Source organism: Lepus europaeus, chromosome 1, assembly GCF_033115175.1.
Source record: "Lepus europaeus isolate LE1 chromosome 1, mLepTim1.pri, whole genome shotgun sequence".
Taxonomy (NCBI): Eukaryota; Metazoa; Chordata; class Mammalia; order Lagomorpha; family Leporidae; genus Lepus; species Lepus europaeus.
In genome coordinates, this window is record NC_084827.1 from 149,571,075 (window position 1) to 149,593,393 (window position 22,319).

The following is a 22,319-nucleotide window of genomic DNA, read 5'->3' on the forward strand; positions in this document are numbered from 1 at the left end:
TAAACAGCAGCTTGGATTCCCAGTGGAAGCTTCCCCTGCTGCCAGCTGTTACTTGATGAAGCGGCAGCTGGGTTTTTTTTTTTTTGTTTGTTTGTTTTCTTGAGAGAGAGAGAGAGAGAGAACCAAACATCTGAGTTTGGGTAGATTCCTATTGATTCTTGCTAACTGAGCTGCACAGGTTAGAGTGGCAGAGCTGGGGTCACAGATTATTGAACACACTGTTCTGATGGCTTTGCAAGTACTAATACATTCAATTCTCCCCACCACCCTTGGGTATGGGTGCCATCGTGAGGAGAGACAGAGAGAGAGGTCTTCCATCCCCTGACTCACTCCACAAATGGCTGTGATGGTCAGGGCTAAGCTGGGTTGAAGCCAGGAGCCTGGAACTCCATCCAAGTCCCCCATGTGGGTGCAGGGGCCCAAGTACTTGGGCCATCCTCCACTGCTTTCCCAGACCATAGCAGAGAGCTGGGACTCGGCTCCAATATGGGACTCAGCACTCCAATATGGGATCCAGCATTGCCCTATGCCACAATGCTGGCCCAATCTTAAATGCTTTCCTCATCAAAATGTGCAAACGGTGCAGAAAAGTCTTTGCCAATGTCCTTCTCTCCAGACGGGCACCCACAGTATACAGTTGCTCCAAGAACTCCCAGTGATCCTGTCTGCTTAATAAAGAGTGCGAGTATTCCTTTGAGCAAGGCATTGTGGGTCCTAAAATGTTCACCAAGGGGCCAGCAGGCGGGACAGGTAGATGGGAGCCAGCAAAACTTCTGGCCTTCATCTCAAATCAGGCCAGGGTCCAGCCAGGGCATCCTCATGGGGGGAAACAAAGTCCGCAGGGCTAGAAGGTGAGGCTTGGAGAGTTGATGCCGTTATGAGCCTCCTAGGACCACTGTGCACCTGCGAACAGGCTTTCTCCCGACAAGGGGTGACCTTTGGTGAAAACGGAAGGGCCTTTCTCATGGATGTCTCACGTGAGCGGGAGTCACAAGAGGGAGTTTCTAAGCCCAGATCTGCCCTTGACTCAGTGGACGATGGTGGGTAACTCCCATGTTCCTCTCGAAGTCCCACACACACCCTGATGCATGTGCTCAGCACCTCAAGGCTTCCGATTCCCCAGTGGTGACCTGTGCCAAGAATTTCTGTTAGGAGAGCTTCCTCCTCAGGCCTCTGGGTCTGCGGGCCTCTGCTGGGCTGCAGGAGGTTGGCACAGATGTCAACATAACGCAGAGAGCTTGGGTCTGAGCTCCGAGAAATTTGACTAAGCACCGCTTTCGACAGAGGGCCAAATTCTGTTATGCTTATGCCAGCGAATCTCCCAGGGAAATTGTGTAGAGGTCATTTTATGTATATTCATAACGGCTGAGAGAGAAGCTGCACATTTTGGAAGGAAAAATCTCAGGATCCAAGGGCTTAAAACATGTTAGGAAGTAGGAAAGGTCAGAAAAGCCTGCTCCTGCCCTGCTGGGGGCTGCGGGTACCCCCTTGCCTTCCCAGGACCCAGCACTGGCCAGAGCCCCCACCCCTTGCTGGAGCAGGGACAGAGGAAGCCCGGGGTTAGAGTATGTCCTGCCTTCTGATCCTCACTGAGCACTTCCTGTGTCCCCTCCCCCTTCCTCATCCCGTGCTTCTGGCTCAGAGATCAGCAAGGTCAGAAAGAAATCTCTCTGGCTTCTCCCCCCCCCCCCCCCCCCCCCGCCCCACCCCGGGTGCCAGATTGTCAGAGAGCAACCCCTGGAGTTCAGCCTCAGCCACCCAAGGGGGTCCTGGTTCTCGCGCCCGTTTCTCTTTCTTACTCGTTTTTATATTTAGAAAAGCCTCTCCCTCTTCCAGGTAGGGCTGCCTGTTTCCCTTGGCCAGTTGCATGCAGAGTAAATGGCCACGGCTCTCTTTCCTGCCTTGTTTCACTGTCTGGTGAAAAGAACAATGAACGGAACTGAAGTCCTGGAAGTTCTATCTCACCGCTGCCCGCTTTCCCTCTGCCTGTCTTCCCTGCTGCCTTTTCCCTCCCAGGAAGCTCCTGAGCACTGACTCTTAGAGGCACTTGGCTTCCTTCCCCTTTACTTTGGGCACCTGGTTCAAGTGGCACTTGGCTCCCAAGGCTCGTAAGGTGGATTCTTCCCGAAAGAACACCGCTTTGCTGTCCTCCTGACCTCTGGCACAGCGGCAACACCCTAGCAGAAAGGGGAAATGAATAAGAAAGTCAGAAAAAAAGCCAGCCCAGCTGCGGAGACAGGCTGGTCCCTGTGGCTGCCCGTGTACTGGCTCTTCTTTCTGGGTGCAGGGTTAACCACCAAGACCGCTGCCACCATCTGGGGACAGGGTCCTCATAGGAAAGGATTAGCCTGTGCCGAGGGCCCTAAATCCTTGACGTGTACCCCGAAATCTGCATCCCGAAGGTCAAGGAGTAAAGCCCAGACAGACCTTTCCCCCTAACAGCCACTTGTGACTGGTTCCATTTGATCTTGCTGTCTGCTTGGAAAAGTTCCCTCGTGAGCCTCAGCTCTGCCTGAGTCAGAGCAAGCCAAGGCTAACATCTCTGCTGATCTTCCCCGGACTCCTCCCTTTGGCCATCCACAGGCTGCTCTGGGGCCTGCGTGGCAGCTGGGGGCAGAGAACAGAGGCTGCTGTGAGACTGCCAGGTCCCCGTGGTCCAGGACCACAGGGTGGGACTCGGGGCTGTCTGGACAAACAGAAGCCACTGTACTCCCAGAGAGGCAGAGGATGCTGGAAACTGCTGCCTCCGTATATGGAGACCTTGACCCTGACTCATCAGCCAGTGTTATGGTTTGAGAAACACACCAAGTCGAGCATTCTTCCCATTTCTAGAATTTTAGATACACGTAGTTTGGAAAAACACTCAGTAGCATGTGATAGCCGGCTTGTTAGTGAGCACTCACACAACTGCCTCTCCCCATTCCAGGGGCCCAGCAGATACAAACCAAAACCAAGAGTGTGGGTCCCTTGAAGAATTGGGAATTTCCAGAGACGTAGCTTGAAACATGTTTCAGAAAGTACAAAAGCCAGTAGGAAGACCCAAAAGAACCCTTGTAGGCTAAGCACCTTGCAAGAAAGTTTGCACTCATACCTCATTGAAGAAAGCTGCTCCCTCCCAAGGAAATGTCCAGGTACTACTCAAACCTCCCCTGTAACATCTTTTCTAAAAGGATTTCTGATTTTTAAAAAGCGTTCCAGGCCAGCTCTCTGCTGTGGCCAGGGAGTGCAGTGGAGGATGGCCCAAGTCCTTGGGCCCTGCACCCCATGGGAGACCAGGAGAAGCACCTGGCTCCTACCATCGGATCAGTGTGGTGCGCCGGCCACAGCGCGCCTACCGCGGCGGCCATTGGAGGGTGAACCAACGGCAAAGGAAGACCTTTCTCTCTGTCTCTCTCTCACTGTCCACTCTGCCTGTCAAAAAAAAAAAAAAAAAAAAAAGCGTTCTAAATTGTGCTGCATTTTTCTGTCTTCTCAAAGCTGACACTAATGGGGATCAACTTTTTCCTGATGATTCAGGATTTGAATTCTGCTTTTTTAAAAAAAATTATTTATGGCCGGCGCTGCGGCTCAATAGGCTAATCCTCCGCCTGTGGCGCCGGCACACTGGGTTCTAGTCCTGGTCAGGGCGCTGGATTCTGTCCCGGTTGCCCCTCTTCCAGGCCAGCTCTCTACTGTGGCCCAGGAATGCAGTGGAGGATGGTCCAAGTGCTTGGCCCTGCACCCCATGGGAGACCAGGAGTAGCACCTGGCTCCTGGCTTTGGATCAGTGCGGTGCGCTGGCCGCAGCGCGCCGGCCGTGGTGGCCATTGGAGGATGAACCAACGGCAAAGGAACACCTTTCTCTCTGTGTGTCTCTCTCACTGTCCACTTTGCCTGTCAAAAAAAAAACCTTATTTATTTATTCAACAGGCAGAGTGACAGAGATAAAAAGACAGAGGGGGGAGAGAGAGAGAAAGAGAGAGAGAGACAGAGAGAGAGAAATATCTTCCATCTATTGGTTCCCTCCCCAGATGCCCGTAGTAGCCAGGGTTGGACCAGGCCAAAGTCAAGAGCCAGAAACTCCACATAGGTTGCAGGGGCAGAAGCACTTGGGCCATTTCCCACTCCTTTCCCAGGCACATTAGCAGATCGGAAGCAGAGGAGCCAGGACTTGAACCAGCACTCCAATATGGGATGCTGGTATCGCAAGCAGTGGCTTAGCCCGCTGGGCCACCATGCCAGCCCAGAAGTCTGAGTCTAATTTTGACCTTTGTATCAGTAGGCAGATAATGTCATACTCATATTTAATAGCTTCAGCTTTGAACTTTTGTTGGCCTTTGAAGATTCCCAGGCCTTAGTTTGCTCATCTGCAAGGTGGTGACGCTAACAACTACTTGCAAGATCTCTGTGCCATGATTGTGCAGATGCACAGTAAATTAGAAACTGTTACATCTTTGTACTTTGTCATGGGAAAGTTTGGGACTGTCTGGCTGTCACTTCCTATTCGGGGTAGGCCTGCCTCCCAGGGCCTTCCTCTCTGGCTTGTTTTTGTTTTGTTGTTATGTGAAATGATTTTGTTTCAGGAGGTCTTACTGTCTGTTGAGAAGTTTGGGGGATGGAGGCCAAGTTTTGCCCTACGCCGGTGCAATTTCAGGGGCCACCATTTCCGACCGCTTCAGTCAGCCAAGCTCAGAGCAGCATGAGGGCTGGAGAGTGACCCCAAAGTGAAAAGAGCCAGAGCATTCCTTTAGATGTTCGTGATCCACTCCCCCCCCCCCCCGCCCCCATTCTGGGTATGTAAGGGTTGTGTTCTTGGCCTCTGTCTGTGCGTCCCAGACAAACAAGGTGCTGTTGTGTTTATTCACAACCAGAGGAGCCACCTGAGTCTCAGATGTGTCTGCTTCTGATGAGTCTGGGGTTTCCCAGGTTGATAAACTGACCACGGTCAACAGAGAGAACAGAGCAGCCTCCTCAGTCCAGCCCCTCCTCTTCACTGGTTCCCTGGGCTCAGTGGCCACCCTCCATGCCTGGCAGACAGCCCAGTGCCATGGGACATTTGCATGAGCCCCCAAGGCTCACACCTGCCCCGTCACCTCTCAGCGCATCCAGCTGTGCCCCCCACCCTGTGCTCTCCAGTTCTTTTTCCCGACCCCCTACTCTGAACTCTCACAGCCTCTGATGACCCCCCCGAGTTGCTTGCTTTTCATTCCTGTGTGATTCTCTTGTGTTGGGAGTATGTGAATTCTGTGAGTTCCTTTCTAAGCGCCTAGGGCACCTAGTCCTGGGGGTGCAGGTGACTGTTTCCAGGACATTTTTTACACTGGAGATGCCAGGGCATAGGCCAGCGTGACATCAACCTGTGTTTCAAAGCAGACTGAGCCTTCCTCCCTGTTTGTCCCTCTAGGGATGTATGACAGCAGAAGGAGAGGATATGACATGGGTCTCTCACCAACCTAATGGCAATAGGTCACTGGTTCATTCATCAGGAAGTAGTTAGTAAACACCTACTGTGTGCCCAGCATGGGTGATCCATGATGAATGAACCAATCCTATGTGGCCCTCAATGGAGCTAGAGGAGGAGGCAAGAAACGGTTGTTGACAGCAAAGCAGCCAATCTGGGACATCACCTGTGAGTGTGCCACTGGGCTAAGCACTTAATCCTCACCACAGATATCTGTTTTCACACTTATGCCTCCTCCACGCTATAGATTCTGGTCAGGGACATGATATGGGCCCATTATGTGAGCCCACAGCAGCCAGATCTAGTCAAGGCTGGGGAGATCAAGGAAGGTTCCCTGGAGGAGGTGATGCCTGCACTCACTGAAGTAGTTAGCCAGGCAAAGAGGAAATGTGTGTGGCTGGTGCTCCAGGCAGAGAGCAGTAGCCTCAAAGTCAAGAAGTGGGGAGGTATGATGGCTGCAAGCAGCAGTCTTTGAACATGTCTGAACACAGTTTCTTTGTCTAGAGGCACTGGAAGGATAGTGTAAGGAAGGCTGCTCTTGTTATTCACTGCTGCACATTCTCTCCCAGCAAAGAAGCACCTCAGCACCACTCTTGGATTTTATATCCTGGCCATGCGGCTTCCACCATGTCCTTAGGAGAGGAGCTGTGGTCAGGAAGCAGGAAAGACTGATGCTACGAGGACCCTGCTGCCCCTAACATCCCCATGCCTTGCAGGGTCTCTGCACTCTCATACCCTCGGTTCAGGGCCCCCAGTTGAAGGCTGAATAGCGGGCTTTGGCCTGGGACAGCCCCAGTAACACGTAGGACCAAGGGGCCGCCCTCAGAGTTCCCCTGCACAGGACGGTCTCAGAGTCCACGTCCCTTCCCAAGTAGAGGGCAGGAGGCCAAGTTGCCCAATGGGAGGTGTGGCTTCCGCTGGTGTCTGCTGAAGGCTGCGGAAACCCAACAAAGCAGAGAGAGAGTTCTCTGTGGTTCCAGAGGGTGTCTCACCTTTGCTCAAGAGGGAGCCTCAGGTTGATTACTCATGACATTATTGCAGATTTACTGCCCGCCCAACCACAGAAATCTTGTGATTCCCCCAAGGAGGCCACGAGCAGTAAGACTTTTCTGTATTGCAACAACCCTCCTAATGACACAAACAGATCCACCTCCAGGTACCTGGCGCAGTCATGGGCACAACCCTGCTAACTGGAGCTCAGCTGACAGGCGCCCCGGGCTCGCCAGCCCGTACCAGGGACCCCACCCAGCGACTTCGGCTGGCCGGGGGAGTGGGAAGAAACGCCCACAGATTGTTCTCCTCCTCTTCCCAAGGTTAAAGAGCAGTTGGGACAGTGGTTATTTTTGGCAGTTTGTTTTTGAATCTGCGATGTTGCAATCACCACCCTCACAATGCAAGCTTCACTATGGCCGGCCTTCTGAACAATGTGCCTTATCTTCTGATGGAGAAATCGCTGGAGATTTTATCCTGCACAGTCCCACTTGTTCTGCCTCTCAACCCTGGCACCTCCTCTGCACCCAGCGATCCCAGGGGGCCAGCCACTCACCCCATGTAACTCTGTGTAATCCTCCTGACTAATTACGCTGGCTCAGAGTCTGTCTTCAGAAATTCAGTGGGAGCTCCAGGTGTGGTGGGGAAAAAGCAGAGAGGCAAAACATACAAGTGAAGAAATTAGATTTTTCCAAAAAGGGATTTGTGTATTTTCCTGTAGTGATAAGTCCTCTAGGAAAAAAAAAAAAAAAAATATATATATATATATATATATTCTCTTTGCTTTGTCCTTTTTAGTGGCAAGGGGATTTAGACCTCTGGATTAAGAGAAACTCAAAGATAATTTAATTCCATTCTTCTACTTCTGCTGGGATAAATCATCCCAGGGACAAATAGTAGCTGCCCTTGTGTTTCCTTCTGGAAAGCACTCCCATAATCGTCTTTCATTATGGGGCTCCGCGTCTCCCGACTCATCTCCGTTGATTGCAGAGTAGTTGGTTGTATCTCATTTACATAATCAAAAATTCTTTTCCTAGAAGGAAAATCCCTGAAAAATGTTAGCTGGGTCAAAATTAATTTAACAAAAAAGAAGAAGGAGAAAGAAAAACCTGAGTGTCACGCTTCCGCTTGGGAGGGCCGTGTAAGACTACACTCGTGAAGGGAAAGCACACGGTTTTCCATGCCTTTTTCCTTGGCTTTGTAGCTAGGCATCCCGGCAACCTTGTTGATGTTTCTGCTCTGCCCCATTGGAGACCCAACTATATGTAGGTGGGTGGAGGGATTGTCAGATAGACAGTAGTAGCAAACACTTACTAAGCTCTCAGCAAATGTCAGACACTCCCTAAGGGCTCCCTTGACAGCCTGTGGGGCTGCTACCACTGTTACCCCCTTTAGCAGACAGAGAGAGTGAGGCTCCAGAGGTCACAGAGGGCTGCACTGGAGGCCAGGCAGGTGAAAGAGCCCCCGCGTCCCTGAGTTAGTCTGCCCAGAGCTGTCAGCGGCTGCCTCCTGCTCAGGTATTCGGGGCTTCTCTGATTTCTGTAGATATCCTTGACAAGGTTTTTCCTTGACTCTTTTCTGTACCTTTTCTTTGGCTCTTCCTGTCATGTCGGTCACCTCCGGATGCCGACGGGGCAGTCAAGGAGAGCGACATCTTTCTGTGGCTTTAAATGCAAGCAGGAGGCCTGCCTCTTGGTCAGTACCCTGTCATCCAGGCCCCCTTCCGCCCCCCGCCCCCACCGCCTTCAAATCCCCTGCCATCCCCAGCACCACGTTCACTCTCCATCTGGAAGCCGGAGACGCAAGGGCCCGTAATAGAGTGTCAGCGGAAGTAATTGATTCCTCACACTGGGAGAATTCTGCTGCCTTTAGTGTCAATGGAGCTGAACCAGAGTCTTGGAGGGTGAGCGAGACATGTAAACAGTCCACGGCTGAGCTGTCAGGGCAAAGCCAGACACACTGGAGAGTGAGCAAGAGGGAAACGGTGGAACAAATAATTGTTTTATTGGAAAGGAAAGGAGTAAATAATATTTCAGCCCAGGAATTGGCAGGTTGCAGGAGATGGTGGTGAGCTGGCAGCAGACAGAGTTGTGATGCAGGTTTTAATGGAAGAGTTGTTCTTTGTCTCTCAAGGTAGGAGATTTCGTCCCCTCCCCACCCCACTTCTCACATCATCATCGTTATTATCATTAAAATAATTACCGTAACAATTACAGCTGATGAGACCTCAGGTTTATAGAGCCCCTTTCATCTGAAAGTTCAAAGTGGTTTATCTGTGTGTCATCCCTGGGAGAGTGGTGGCAAGGTAGGGACCTGTTATTATTTTCTTCTTATCCACTGGGAAACCAAGGCCCAGACAGATCCAGGATTTGGTCCAAGCCTCCAGGCAGGCTGCTGGGTTACAATTTGGGGTACTGACTTCTCCTGGGGGTCTCTCCTGCTGTACTCTCCCCCACCCACCAGGGCCCTTAGCCATGTGCGGCTCCCACAGCGCACCCCTGACACTAAATGCTTCCGCCCTGGCTGTGCGCACCCTGCTGGCCGCTGTGGTCTGGAGGCCTTGCAGCCAGCCAGCAGTTCGCCCACCAAACTGCCTGCTTCTGGCTGTGGGGTAAATAACGGTCTTCCGAGCTCTGACTCACGCTGTTTCATCCTGCTTGGAGATTTCCTGTAATCTGGTTCCCTTTTTTTGTAGGGGCTCATGTCCTTTCTTCATAGTCATATGAGCTTTTGTCCAAAAGCACCCAATATTCCCAAGTATTCACAACTTCCCTCCCTCCCCTGCTACCAACCCAGAGTAGAGCTTTCGGGATAGAAGGGGCAGCTCTGTGATGGGGAGAGGCGAGGGCCTTGCCGTGCACTGGGGGACGAGGCTGCCTTTGCGCCCCGTGCTGTCGCGGGCACAGCTTCTCAGCAGCGCTTGGAGAGGAGGAAGCGTTTCCAGCTGACTGGCCACCAAGTGCTGTATTCAGAATCTCCACCCTGGCGTGGCAGCTGCGCCTTCCTGCTTGGACATGAGTGCAGGCCTATCATTTCCACACCACGGTGCTTTTTTTGCACAGTCATGACAAGTTGGCCCCTGGAGCCGGGAGAAGCTCTGAGCTCTGTAACCTGAGGCTTCAAGCAAACGAAGTGAAGGACCTGGGGCCCATCACACCTGCCACCTACTCCCCAGTTCTCCGCAATTTGGATTTCCGCATGGCATGTTTTTCAGACAGGTTTTGACATCTGAGTTTTGAGATGGAGGCTGGATGCCAGCAGAGGCGGGTTGCACAGTGACCTGGAGCCTAAATCCCTGGAAAACCCAAAAGGACTTTTCTCATGCGGGCAGTTCACTCCCCAGTGCCCAGGGCCCCATTCCCAGCGGGCTCCCATTTTTTTGGACTGATGGGGAGGTTATGATTTGCCTGTACAATTGGACCCTCTGGGAGCCAGGGTTAGTGAACACCTGTCTCAGAGGGAGCAGTTCTCCCAGCCAAGTGGAGGGACGCTGCCAGGGCCCCAGGGTCCCAGGATGACGCACTCTGATTTCCTCTTAGTGGTCACCGGATGCCTTATGGCCCTTCAAGCCAGTTGTGGGGAGGCAAGGCGGTGGGGGGTGGGGGTGAGGCATGATCCCTGCTCCCCTTTATGAGGCCAAGCAAACTGAGGCATGAGAGCTATCAGGCCAGCATAGGACAATTTAGTCTTGGCCATGCTGGGATTCGCCTTCATACCCAGGCAACAGCAGGAGGAAAGGAATGGACGTGACCTTTGGAATACTCTCAGCTCCCTTGAATCTGGTGCCTTAAGGAAATGCCAGCCAGGGACCCTTTAGGGTGACTCACAGGATGAGGATTTTATAGATATAGAGCCTTACTGAAAGTAGCTTGCCCTAAACCTGAAACGTCCCCCTGGCACTGGTGACCTGGACAATCATTCCTTACATAAGCAAACACGTTCCTTCCCAGAGGCCTCTGGAGTGCTTGCTGGTCCAGGGGCCGAGCATATTTGTGGCTATCCGGCCTCAGGAATGCACCTCGCTGGGGAACCAGCCCGGTTTGGGAAGTGGTGCTCACCCGAAGGGTCAGGGCCAAAGTACTGGACGCTTTGTTGTGTGCCCTGGGTCCGCCGAAGGTTCATGTGCAGTGAGAAGGCCCCAGTGCCCTGTCTTCCTCACGTGGAGGTGAGTTCTTGGCAGCCCATGCCATGAAGAACAATGAGATGGCAGGGCCCTTGCCATCATCCGGGGGCTTCTGCAAAAAAACAACCAGCAAGTATAAATAGCCGATGTTTGTAGTTTGCATGTTCTTGCCTTCAAGGTTTTTAGAATAATTCCTTCAGTTTGTTTTGGGTTATTCTCTCTGCATACTTCCTTTGCTGGGTGGTCAGATTTCCTGCCTTCTAAACACCCTGGTGACCCAGGCTGTGAGGGGATTTCAAATATGAAGCTCAAAATATTAGAGGCTCATGGTGGGAAGAAAATGCAATGGCAAATAGTCACTGTTAGCAAAGCCCCTGGCACCAATGCAGAAACACAGACCCACATAGAGCTATGGCACATAGAGCTTGAGGCCTTGGAGTGGGACAGTAAATAATAATGATGCATAGCAGTAATAACAGCTCACACCTGTGCATTGAGCACCTACTAGGTGCCAGGCACAGTGCTGAACCACTGGGTGCATTCAGTCTCCAAACTCTGGGGAGGTCATGGATTTTTGAACCCAGCCTAGCAGGCTGGCTGTGGAGCCTGTGCTCAGAAACATAGATTGAAATAAATTCTCAGAAACGTAGGTGAGTGAGCCACTGCTGATGGATTTGTACAGGAGGAGTACTTTAGGAAGTCCCAAGACTGGGGTCATTGAGACTCTAACTATGGCTTTTAGTTTGGGCTTCTTGTGTCTAGTCTCCAAAGTGCTGTGTGTCTGTAGCCTACTGTCCTGTTTTGTTGAACAATACTGGTGATAATAGAGAGCCAGTTTACTGTCACAATCCTGGCGCAGTCCCAAAAGGTGAAGAAATGGAGACTCAGGTGAAAAAGTCCTTGCCTGCAGTCACTAGCAAGTGCCAGAAACTAGCTGGGTCTGTCCACAAAGTCCTTCAGATGCTACACACCCCTGAGGGTAGACAACACCCTTGTAGACAGATGTGTTGTTGTATAGCAGTAATTGAAGATTTGTTTTGTCCCTGGTGCCTTCCCTAGGAAAATGCCCACACACACATTCCCAAACATGGTGGCATAAGATTACGGAGGTCGCCGATCCATTGAAACTCATGTGTGGACCCTACTGGAAATCAATGGACTGAAGAATATGAGCTCTAGACGATGCTTTAAGAGCTTATAAATACACAGGATCCTGCTTTCTCACTCAATGAGCCATATGTTCACATACGGGTGTGCATGTGCTTATAAAAATTCTGCGCTTACAAAATTAATGTGTTATCCCATCTGAGCACTCACAAGCAAGGTTTCCACTGGGTGAATCTTGAAACCATAAAATTCCGAGTCTGCTGTTTCTATTGGTGATTTGTCTATTCATTTTGGCATGTCTTGTGGGCTTTGTTTGAGCAGAACAACTAAATAAAAAGAGCAAGGTTCCATTAAGTCTCTTTCATACCTGATACCTATTTTGTGGAGGTCCACAACCACAAGGTTTCCTTGTACCTGCTGCCTGTGGATACTGTTGTGTTGTGGCAAGCTGGAACTTTCATTGCTCTCTGGTCTTCATTCCACAAGGAGGCAAAGGGAAGGAAGTGAGATTTCTGGGCTCCAGGGCTGACTCCAACCTTTCCTGGTTGTGTGCCCTGGGGCAGGTCATCTCACCACTCTGGGCCTCAGTTTCCTCATCTGCAAGTGAATGGGAATTGTAATAGGGCCTGGTGGGTCTAAATAAGGATTAAATCGTATCTGAGCTGAAGGCCAGGCACATCATAACTGCTCAATAAAATATAAGCAATTTCCATTGATAGACCAGCCTCTTATTAAATGAGCGGTGCCTATGAAAGGAGAAATTCAAGGAAATGAAATTTACTTCTTAAAAATCCTGACCTGACAGCAAGCCAATTTCTCCATTAAGGCTGGGCGTCCGTACAGAGCGCGAGAAGCAGGTGTCCTGGCTGTAGACCTGAGCTGGCCGGAGACCTCAGCATTGTGCAGCCCTGCCTTCGTGGTCTCTTTATGTCTCAGGCAGCTTCTTCATTGGGAAATTGTGCACAGTCCTGTTGGCTTTTCCTCCTATTTTCCCTGCAGGGTTTGATGTAAGGATTAATAAGACAGTGTTTGTAGATGTCTTTGAGCCTCCTGGAAAAAAGACGCTGCAGGAGGCGATAAATTCTCTGGCCTGGATAATCTACTCATGAAATATGGAACTTTGAAAGTGTGAGAAAAATCTCAAATCACTTTGACAGCATTTTAATTATAGTTGATTTGTTTGCCGCTAATAGTGAAAATGCTGTCAGCATGATTGGAGATGTTTTTTCCACTCAAAATGTTATATTTCATGTTTTTGAGTCATGAGGCAACATTGTGGGTTTCAGATGCAACCAGAATAGCTCAGTGAATGTGTTGGGGCACAAAGACGGAGGACAAAGTGGACCAAACCTACCAAATCCCTGGGAAAGTATCATTACAGGGGGCTGCTGCCTTCACAGGGAGCTACCACCACAAGTCCCAGTCGGTGGTCACTCCTGCGTGTCACGCACCCAGCAAGTATTGTGAACTCAGCAGCAGAAAAGTAAGGTCCTTGCTCTTATGGGGCTCACTGTCCAGTGCAGGAGGCAGTACATAAGCAAAAACCAGGCAAGACCTTTTTGGGTTATGATAATAGCCATAAAGAAAAGAAGAAGCTGGTGAGATAGAGCGTAAGGACCACCCATCTGACGCAGGGTGCTCAGGGCCAGCTTCTCTGAAGAGGTGGCATTGCACGTAGACCTGAAGGCTGAGAAACAACCAACTACGCCCAAAGCAAAGAGCATTTCAGAGAGGGGGAAACAGCAAGTGCCAGGTCCCAGGGGGCGGGGAAGGGCTCACCATCTGCACACTGTTACAGATCTTCTATGACACAAGCAGCATGGAAGGGACATGGCCTGTTTGACAAGGGTTGTGATGGCAGATCTGGGCACAGGTGTTCCGGGACGCAGACCCAAGTTCCATTCAGTAGACAAATGGCATTGGTACCCAGAGGACCTATGTACTGTGTCTGATCTAGAGCCCCCTCCCACGCGGTTCTGAGTGGCATCCATACCGTGATACTCTGACAGAGGCTGGACCTTCTCCTGCCTAGCCCAGCCCCGGCTGCCCTACTGGGCAGTGTCAAGTGCTGATAGACTTATGGAAACTCAAAAGCCTCTTTGCATGTTGGCCTAAGTGATGACAGAAAGAGATGAGGTTGTTGCTTCTTCATCTCTCTCCTGTGGACTCTTAAAATTAATTCCACCACCAAGATTCCCACGCCCCCAAATGCAGGTTTGGGGAGAGGCATGAAGACTTTGAAGTGGAGGAAGAAAGTAGGGAAGTCGGTCTCCAGACAGATGTTCCACATGCAGATGTTGGAATCTGTGGAGAAAAGTTAAAGGATGCGATAGGATCCGTTTTAGAGAGAGAAAGAGCCTGGAATAGAGGCGGCCACTGCAGCTCATGGCAAAATAAATAAATAAACAAATAATAAATACAAGGTAGTGTTAAAGCTTTGAAAGGAATTTTTTCATTTGAGAGAGATTATGGATAATGAAATGCAAACACTGTAGTTAATAATGTCTGTTGCCTTCGGAAAGTGAGTAATGCCTACTTAAGAGCAGTTTTCCCGGTTATCCTATTTGACTAAGGTTGGGGTGAGCTCTTTTGTACCCCAGATTCCTTTACCAAACAAACACTGGATATTTGATGCTCAATGCAAAATCATATTTATTCCAAGGCCACAAACTTCCTAAGCCTCTGCCGGGCTTTCTGCAAATGAACCTGACAACATGGAAATTTCTAAGAAGATTTACTCCAGCTGTGGCAAATCCCTAATAATAAAAAATTTCCCCAAATGAGTCAGTCACACAGGAGGTAAATGAGACATTCTGTGTGAAGTCAGCATGCCATTTGGAGTGTGTCCTTTATAGAAAAAGCCTAGCCAGAAAACCGTGTGGTTAAGTGGGGCTTGTCCACGGCACAGAACCAGGACCCTGGAGGGTGAGGGGATATTGCAGCTGCCAGCTGATAGCCCCGGGTCACTCTTCCCTTGAGCAAACCTGATAGAAAAATGTGGTTTTTCTAGGAAGTTCTTGGAAGGGCTGCCTATTTGCTCCACAAAAGGGCTCACCAGAGGGGTCCTTGAACTAACAAGCTCAGAGAGAAAATGTGTAAGACAACTGAGAGACAGGAACCTTTCACCAAAAGCACCCGTTTACTACCGGAGTATGGAGATAGGCGGTCTCTCGCTGGCTGCAGGACGAAAACGGATTTGAGGTGCTGGATCTGTGGAGTAAACTGGGGCGAGCTTGCAGCAGCAGCATTTGTGGAGTAGGCTTGCTGCATGCCATTCTGTTAATCTCCAGAATGACTCCATGGGTGATTAAGCAAGGAGATGAAACCCTCCCACGCTGATGAACAGGCCAGTGGGATGGCAGGGCCTGGCCGTCCTTTCTGGAGGAATTGGCAGCACAAAGGTGCTCTGTGAGATGTTTCTCACGTATTTAGAGTGTGGGCCATGTGCCTGACACGGTGCGAGGTGTTCTGCAAGTCGGATGATGGTGGTGATGGTGAGGATGATGGTGGTGGTGACGAATTTACAGCTTCAACTGCTATATCCTCAGGGCTGGATCCGTTTCCTCAGGTCTTTACTCTGGGAAAGCAGCTTGATTTTATGAATTTTTGGCTTATTAAAACATGTAGGCTCATTATAAACAGGCAGATAATAGAAGACAACAAAGGAGAAATTAAAAATTATCATTTATCCTACCACCCATATGTCTTGCCACTGTGACTGTTTTAGAGTAGAGTCTTTCAGATTTGTTTCTCTATGTTCACACAAGGTTTTATATATATATATATATATATATATATATATATACATATAATGTATACATATAATATATATGTATTTCTCAACACACTTTTAACAGTCTACCTTTTTAAAGTTCTTCCATAAAACATAAGATTCAGACCTGCAGCACTATGTACAATAGCAGAGTACTTGGTTTATAAATATATTGAAATTGGTTTACTTGCTTTTCATGCTTGGATCTTTGTAGTATGCTGCTTACAAACTGTGAATCAAACTTTTCATATGCTTTTAAAAAATATAATGCCCGCAGATGCACGTGCATCTTGCTACAATCATTTGACTGTTTTCAAGGCTGTGTACATATTAACTTCTGACCCATCTTTCCCAAATACTTGAGCAGGCCCATCTGCTGTACCTCTGTGGGCCAGTCACTTCCTCTCTGTGTCCCAGCCTCCTCGCTCCTGAAATGGGGCTGGGGACATAATGAATCAGTTAACCTTCCACACACACTGAGGTCCAGACTAGGTATTCACACTTCTTACACGTTAGATTCAGTCACTTACATCTCACCACCACCCTAGGAGAAAGGATCTATCCAACAGCCCTGTTTTCCTCTAACATTCCCCATTTCTGAGGCCCAGAGAGGTCCAGTCACTTGCCTAAGGGTACCCAGCTAAAAAGTGGTCAAGCTGGGATCCAACTGCAGCTGTGTCTCCTTGCAGGACGGGAACTTTGGCGCCTGGAGCCCTGCGTGCCCCTGCAGGGAGCTGGGTGGGGCTGTGTGGTCAGCAGTGGCAGGTGCAGGCACAGGATTCCTCCTCCTTTGCACACTGCCGGGGCAGTGTCTCCTGTCCTCAGCATGAAAATAGCAGGAGGGGTTTTCCAGAAGGTTTTGGGAGTTTCCTCTGAGAACGAAATAAGTGTCTTTTCGCTTTTATTTTTCGAAGAGAGGAAGCCTGTTTTCAAAGTCAGCACCACTTCTCACACTGAAATCACAGACCTGGACACTTTGCCCCACCCCCAGGGACTACCCCGTCTCTGCCCCTCTCCCCAGAACTGCAGGGGGAAACTGCTCCAGACCCTGGACTGCTTCAGCCATTCTTTTTTTTTTTTTTTTTTTTTTTTTAAGAATTAGGGCTTTTTTGTTTTTAATTTTTATTTATTTCCATTTTATTTGAAAGGCAGAGAGACAGCTGAGGAGAGATCATCCATCTGTTTGGTTCATTCTCCAAATGCCCAGAACAGGCAGGGTCAGGTTAGACCAAAACCAGGAACTGGAAAGTCAGTCTGGGTCTCCCAAGTTGGTGGCAGGAACCGAGTACTTGAGCCATCATCCCTACCCCCCCACCACTCCCCCCAGGTGCACATTAGCAGGAAGCTGGATCAGAAGTAGAGTAGCCAGGACTTGAACCAGGCACTCGATCTGGGATGTGGGCATCCCAAATAGTAACTTAACACTGCACTAAATGCCCAATGCTGCCATTCTTCTGGCTATAGGAATCCAGTCCTCTCCATCCAAGCATGAGCCACTCCTGATCTCCTATTTCTTCCTGAACAGGCTTATTTATTGGGAAGTGGATGAGCAGACTGAAAATATGGCTCCTAGGGGCTGGAGCAGGGCCTCAGCCAAGGCTCACTCCAGCCCCTCTGCTGAAAGCAGGCTCCCACAGATGCTGTGCGGGTGACAGGGGCCACAGGCGTGTTCCAGGGAAGACAGCCTTCCCGCCCCTTTCTTTAGCCACCAGGAAGAGATTTCTTAGGTGTTGTTTTCACAGGTTGATGCAAAATAAATAAACATAGAGGAAGAGAGAGGGGGGATGAATGGTTGTCAGTAAATAATGGTCAGTGGCCAGCAATTTGAAGGGAGCTGGTGCTGAGAGGTTTCCCACCTAGGCAGCTGTGACAGGACTGTTAACTGGGCACCCAGAAAGGGAGACCGACAGAGCCCGTGAAGACTGCCAGAGCACATAGCGCGGCTGAAAATGTGCGTCTGTAAAGATAAAACGGTGCATTATGTGTGTATCAGCCGTGAACCTGGCCAAGGGTGTCTTTGAGGCATCTTCCTCCCCACCCCTAGCCCCAGCTCAGGGAGGGCAGCTCACCCCGCCCCTTGCTGAGTCTGACAGTCAACTCTAGGTCCCCAGAGATCCACCCCCTGCCGTGGGAGAGAGAATTTTATTGCCTTATCTAATATGGCTCTGACTCCTTTTAAGAAGTGTTGTTGACTAGAGCCTGGTGATGTGAAAGTGGCAGGAAGGTGGCCTCTGGATGGGGAGTCTTTGTCACTAACAATTAAAGAGAAGAGGAGGTGACAGTGGTGAGGGGCAGGAAAATAAACAGATTTCTCTGAAACATCCCCAGTGTGCCTGGCACAGTGCCTAACCCTGTGTGTGTGTGTGTGTGTGTGTATATATATATATATATATATATTTCATTCCATCTCTTTCTCAACTCCTTGGAGTGGATTTCTAAAAAAATTTTATTTAATTAAGAGTCACAGAGAAAGTGCTTCCATCCACTGGTTCACTCCCCAAGAGTCCACAATAACCAGGGCTGGGTCAGGCTAAAGCAAGGAGCTGGGAACTCAATCTGGGTCTCCCACTTGGGTGGCAGGGCCCCAAGAACTTAAGCCATCACCTGCTTCCTCCCAGGGTGTACATGTGCAAGAGGCTGCAATTGGGAGCTGGAGCCAGGAACTGAACTAAAATGCTCTGAAGTGGGAGGTGGGCATCCTAGGCAGCGTCTTAGCCACTCAGCCAAATGCCTGGCCCTGAAGTGGGTATTTTTGATCCTCACGTTAGAGATGAAGAACTTGATACTCAAAGGAGTTAAGTGACGTGCAATGACACAGAACTATGAAGAAGAGACCAAAATTCGGAGAGAGAGAAACGGCAATCAAAATAATGCTGGCAAAGGAAGGAAGAGAGATGTTAGCTTTGAGATGCTTGATAGAGCGATGCCACTGCTCTCGTGTGGGCACAGGATAAGGCTCCCAGCCACGTGCCCGATGGCTCTGTGGCTTTCACAAAGCATCAATACTTCCCCATCAGTGTTTCCCAAGGTGCACAAGCAAACCTGAGAGCCCCATGTTTGTCCATCTGGGACACCTGAGTGTCTACAGACAAATGGAGAGAACGGGGCGGGGGAACAGCGGTCCTTCTTGTCTGCTCGTAGTGATCCGTTCTCATTTGTGTCTGTTGTGTCATCTCCACCTAGGTATGACTTCATTGAGATTCGGGATGGGGACAGTGAATCCGCAGACCTCCTGGGCAAGCACTGTGGGAACATCGCCCCACCCACCATCATCTCCTCGGGCTCTATGCTCTACATCAAGTTCACCTCTGACTACGCCCGGCAGGGGGCAGGCTTCTCCCTGCGCTACGAGATCTTCAAGACAGGTCAGAGGGGTCACCCATAGAAGAGCAGGAGAGAGGCATCTTGGGGAGGAAGGTGGGACATGGGGTGGGGGTATAGCAGCCCCATGGGTTGAGACAGGTGACCAAGGGTTACAATTCCATCCAGCTAGAGCAAGGTGACAGAGGAACAGGCTCAAGGTAGAGATGTCTGAGATGAAAAGCCAGCTGAGGTCACCATCTTAGTTGAAAAGTGGCAGGCAGATGGAACACTGTTGTTGTTTTTTCCCAATATCTATTTATTTATTTGAAAGGTAGAGTTATGGAGAGACAGAGAGAAGGGGGGAGAGAGAGAGAGAGAGAGAGAGAGAGAGAGAAGAGAGGTAGAGATCTTTGGTTCACTCCCCAAATGGCTATAACAGTCAGAGCTGTGCCAGGCTGAAGCCAGGATCTAGGACCTTCTTCTGGGTCTCCCACATGGGTGCAGGGGCCCAAGGACTTGAGCCACCTTCCACTGCTTTCCCAGCACAGTAGCAGGGAGTTGGATCAGAAGTGGAGCAGCCAGGTCTCAAAGTGGCTCCCACATGGGATTCCAACACTGCAGGCCATGGCTTAACCTGCTGCACCACAGTGCCTGCCCAGAGCACTGTTTATGCTATTTTCAGAGTAGGGGGCACCAAATATATGGACAAACACCATTTGGAAGTATTGACTTTTGTGTGTTTAAAAAGTCAAAATAAATCTCATGGGAAAAAGCAAACCTTGGTTGAACTTCCTCCCCAATTACTTCATGGTTTAATGTTGCCTTTATTTGGAATTTCATGGGACTGGAGGACATAATCTTTTCATTGTTAGAGTTTCTACAGATCTTACCCTGACCACCCCCAAAAGGGGTCCCACTGTAGCTTTTGAATGAAAAAATGACGTCCAGATTCCCCTCGGCGATTCCTCCTTCCAGCAGCTCTTCCCTTCCACCCTTGACTCCTGAACACCAGAGAGCAGCCTCCCTGGAAAGTCATCCAAGCCAGCGCTGTGGCTCACTAGGCTAATCCTCCGCCTGCGGCGCCAGCACCCTGGGTTCTAGTCCCAGTCGGGGCGCCAGATTCTGTCCCGGTTGCTCCTCTTCCAGGCCAGCTCTCTGCTGAGGCCCAGGAGTGCAGTGGAGGATGGCCCAGGTCCTTGGGCCCTGCACTCCATGGGAGACCAGGAGAAGGCACCTGGCTCCTGGCTTCGGATCAGCGCGGTGTACCAGCTGCAGCGGCCATTAGGGGGTGAACCAACGGAAAAAGGAGGACCTTTCTCTCTGTCTCTCTCACTGTCCACTCTGCCTGTCAAAAAAAGAAAAGTCATCCAAAAGAAAACAGAGAAAGAGGCGAACAAGGTCTCTCTTCAGTTGGCTGCTAGAATCCCATCAGGGCTGCCTACCACTTCACCGGCCCTGGAAACACCGGGTGTAGCCAATCCATCCACAAGATGCAGTCCCAGCACCTGCAGGAAGGCATCCGAGTTCGCGTCCTTCTCTCCGTGCGGGGCGCTAGCTCGCTCACCATCTCCAGGCCGAGGAGCACCTCCTCTGCTTTGCCCCCTCGGCCTGAGCCCCATCCCCACCTCCAGGTTCAGTTTTACAGCTCAACTCGTGGATGGGACTGGGCAGGGGGAGCTGTCAGCCCTGACATCCAGAGGCCTGAGGCCGGCGCCTGTTGAGTTCAGTGTGAGGGGAACTATTCATATATATTTTCTTTTTCATTAAACAGTTTCTTGAAAGGAAGTGGTAGCTGCTGAAAGCACTTTTTTCTGTCCACTCTGTCTAAATATTTGTCAGACTTGTCTGCCCGAGAACAAGAACTTGGAACCAAAGGAAGGCGGGGGTGGGTCTGGGGGAGCTGTATCGGGCCGGAGTGGGAGCCGGTTTGTCACAGGATACGTGTCCCAAGATGGTCTGTTTGCTGTGGTTTTCACGCTGTTGACCACAGTCAGTTCTCACAGGCTGACAATCTGCGTGTCTAGGGGCTCAAGGCTGGTGGGAGGCCCCCAAATAACTTGCGCTCCCCATTCTCGTGACTCCTGTGCAAGATGCAAACCAGCATCCCCAGCACCGATAGGACATCCAAATCCAGGGCGCGAGACAAGTGTGTAAACCCTCCACACCTAACAGATGCACAGTCAGTGTTGGAAGAACACACTTGTAAATGTAAATCGAGAGGGAAAGTGTAACGTGAGGCAGGATGGGTGCGTGCTAAGTAAAGGTGCAGTTAACATGCTGTGGTTACGAAAACGAGGGAGCAATCCAGCGGCTCTGAGGAGTTTGTTAGGCAGTACTAGAGCTGTCACTTGGCTCCACTGTGGTGATCAGGAAAGACAAACAGCCCCCAAGCATGTTGGTCCCAGGAGCCGGCCAAGGGAAGCCAGAGCAAGGGTGAGCCGTGCCATTAAAGCCCATCTGTGGCCTCGTGCCTCTCAACTGTTTCACAAGGCGTGATGCCACGCTCTCCGGAAAGCCGTGCAGAAAGGAAATGTTAAATCTCCCCGTTGTGCCGATTCGAGAGGAGGATATTAAAAGATAATACATTCAAGAGGGTGTCATAATTCATTGCCATTTTGAGATGCCATCGTAGGATTTCGAATGAAGCAACACATCTGTGAACTGCCTGAGAACCATGGTGCCAGCCAATGCAGGTAGACGGCTGGGTGTGGAGAAATGGAAGGACTGGCATTGCTGTGCCAGCAACAGCCACACTTCTGGGAAAGTGAGCAGGGGTGGGAGCAGTGGCCGCCGTATCAGAGCCACTCAAACCTCCGCTGTGCCCATCCGGAAGAGCAGCTCTTGGCAGGAAAGTCAACCCTGCATGAAACACACACACTGGGAAGTTCAGAAGGACGAGCGTTCTGCCAGGTGCCGTGCCCCGTGCCCCTGTTTCCACGGCAGGAGTCCTAAGAGAAAATACACCCAGTTGACATCATCCACAGAACATGAAAGAAATGGGTGTACGCGCTGCAGAAGTCCAAACAAACACAGCTATGTTTGCTAGTCGCATTCATAAAGAGAAAGAAGGGGGAAAGTGTCAACACAGATACGCAAATAGCCTTGGCCTAGTGAGAGTCTCTGCAGAATTAGAGACAAGAACCCTCAACGCAGAAGCAGACGGGGCTCATGGCCCCAGTGGAAAGTTTGTGTCTGTCCTAGGTGAAGAGGCTTATAGAAGATTCCGTATGTCACCATGTGTCCACGTAGAAAAGACCAGGCAAAAATGACTGGCATAGATTTCAAATGACTAAATGGTGTGCAGTTCAAAAAAACGAATTTTTGAACAACTTAAAAAATGACATTGGAAATGGAATCAGTGGAACAGGTGTTTGTGGCTTGTTTGGTGGTGATTTTTTTTTTTTTTCTGATGTGCCTTGGACCAAAGTTCAAGATCAGGTTTTTGTTTGCCCATGTCCAGTGACATTTCTGAAACTGAAATTTCTAGGGTCATTCACAGTGAGAGAAAACCTGGAGGGCTTTCTACCTGAGCCCTGAATTAAGGAACTGAAGGGATCATCTGTGGTCCAGCCAGGCTCAACTTG

General features: G+C 50.2%; 1 protein-coding gene across 3 annotated transcripts in view; it reads left to right on the forward strand.

Annotated features, from left to right (window-relative positions):
• NRP2 (neuropilin 2) overlaps positions 1-22,319 on the forward strand; it is a 115,886-nt gene that overhangs the window by 15,742 nt on the left and 77,825 nt on the right. For all 3 annotated transcript variants that reach the window (XM_062190204.1, XM_062190213.1, XM_062190211.1), the window contains exon 3: positions 18,616-18,797. In XM_062190204.1, the coding sequence (XP_062046188.1) occupies positions 18,616-18,797 (182 nt within the window). The remainder of the gene's footprint in view (positions 1-18,615; positions 18,798-22,319) is intronic.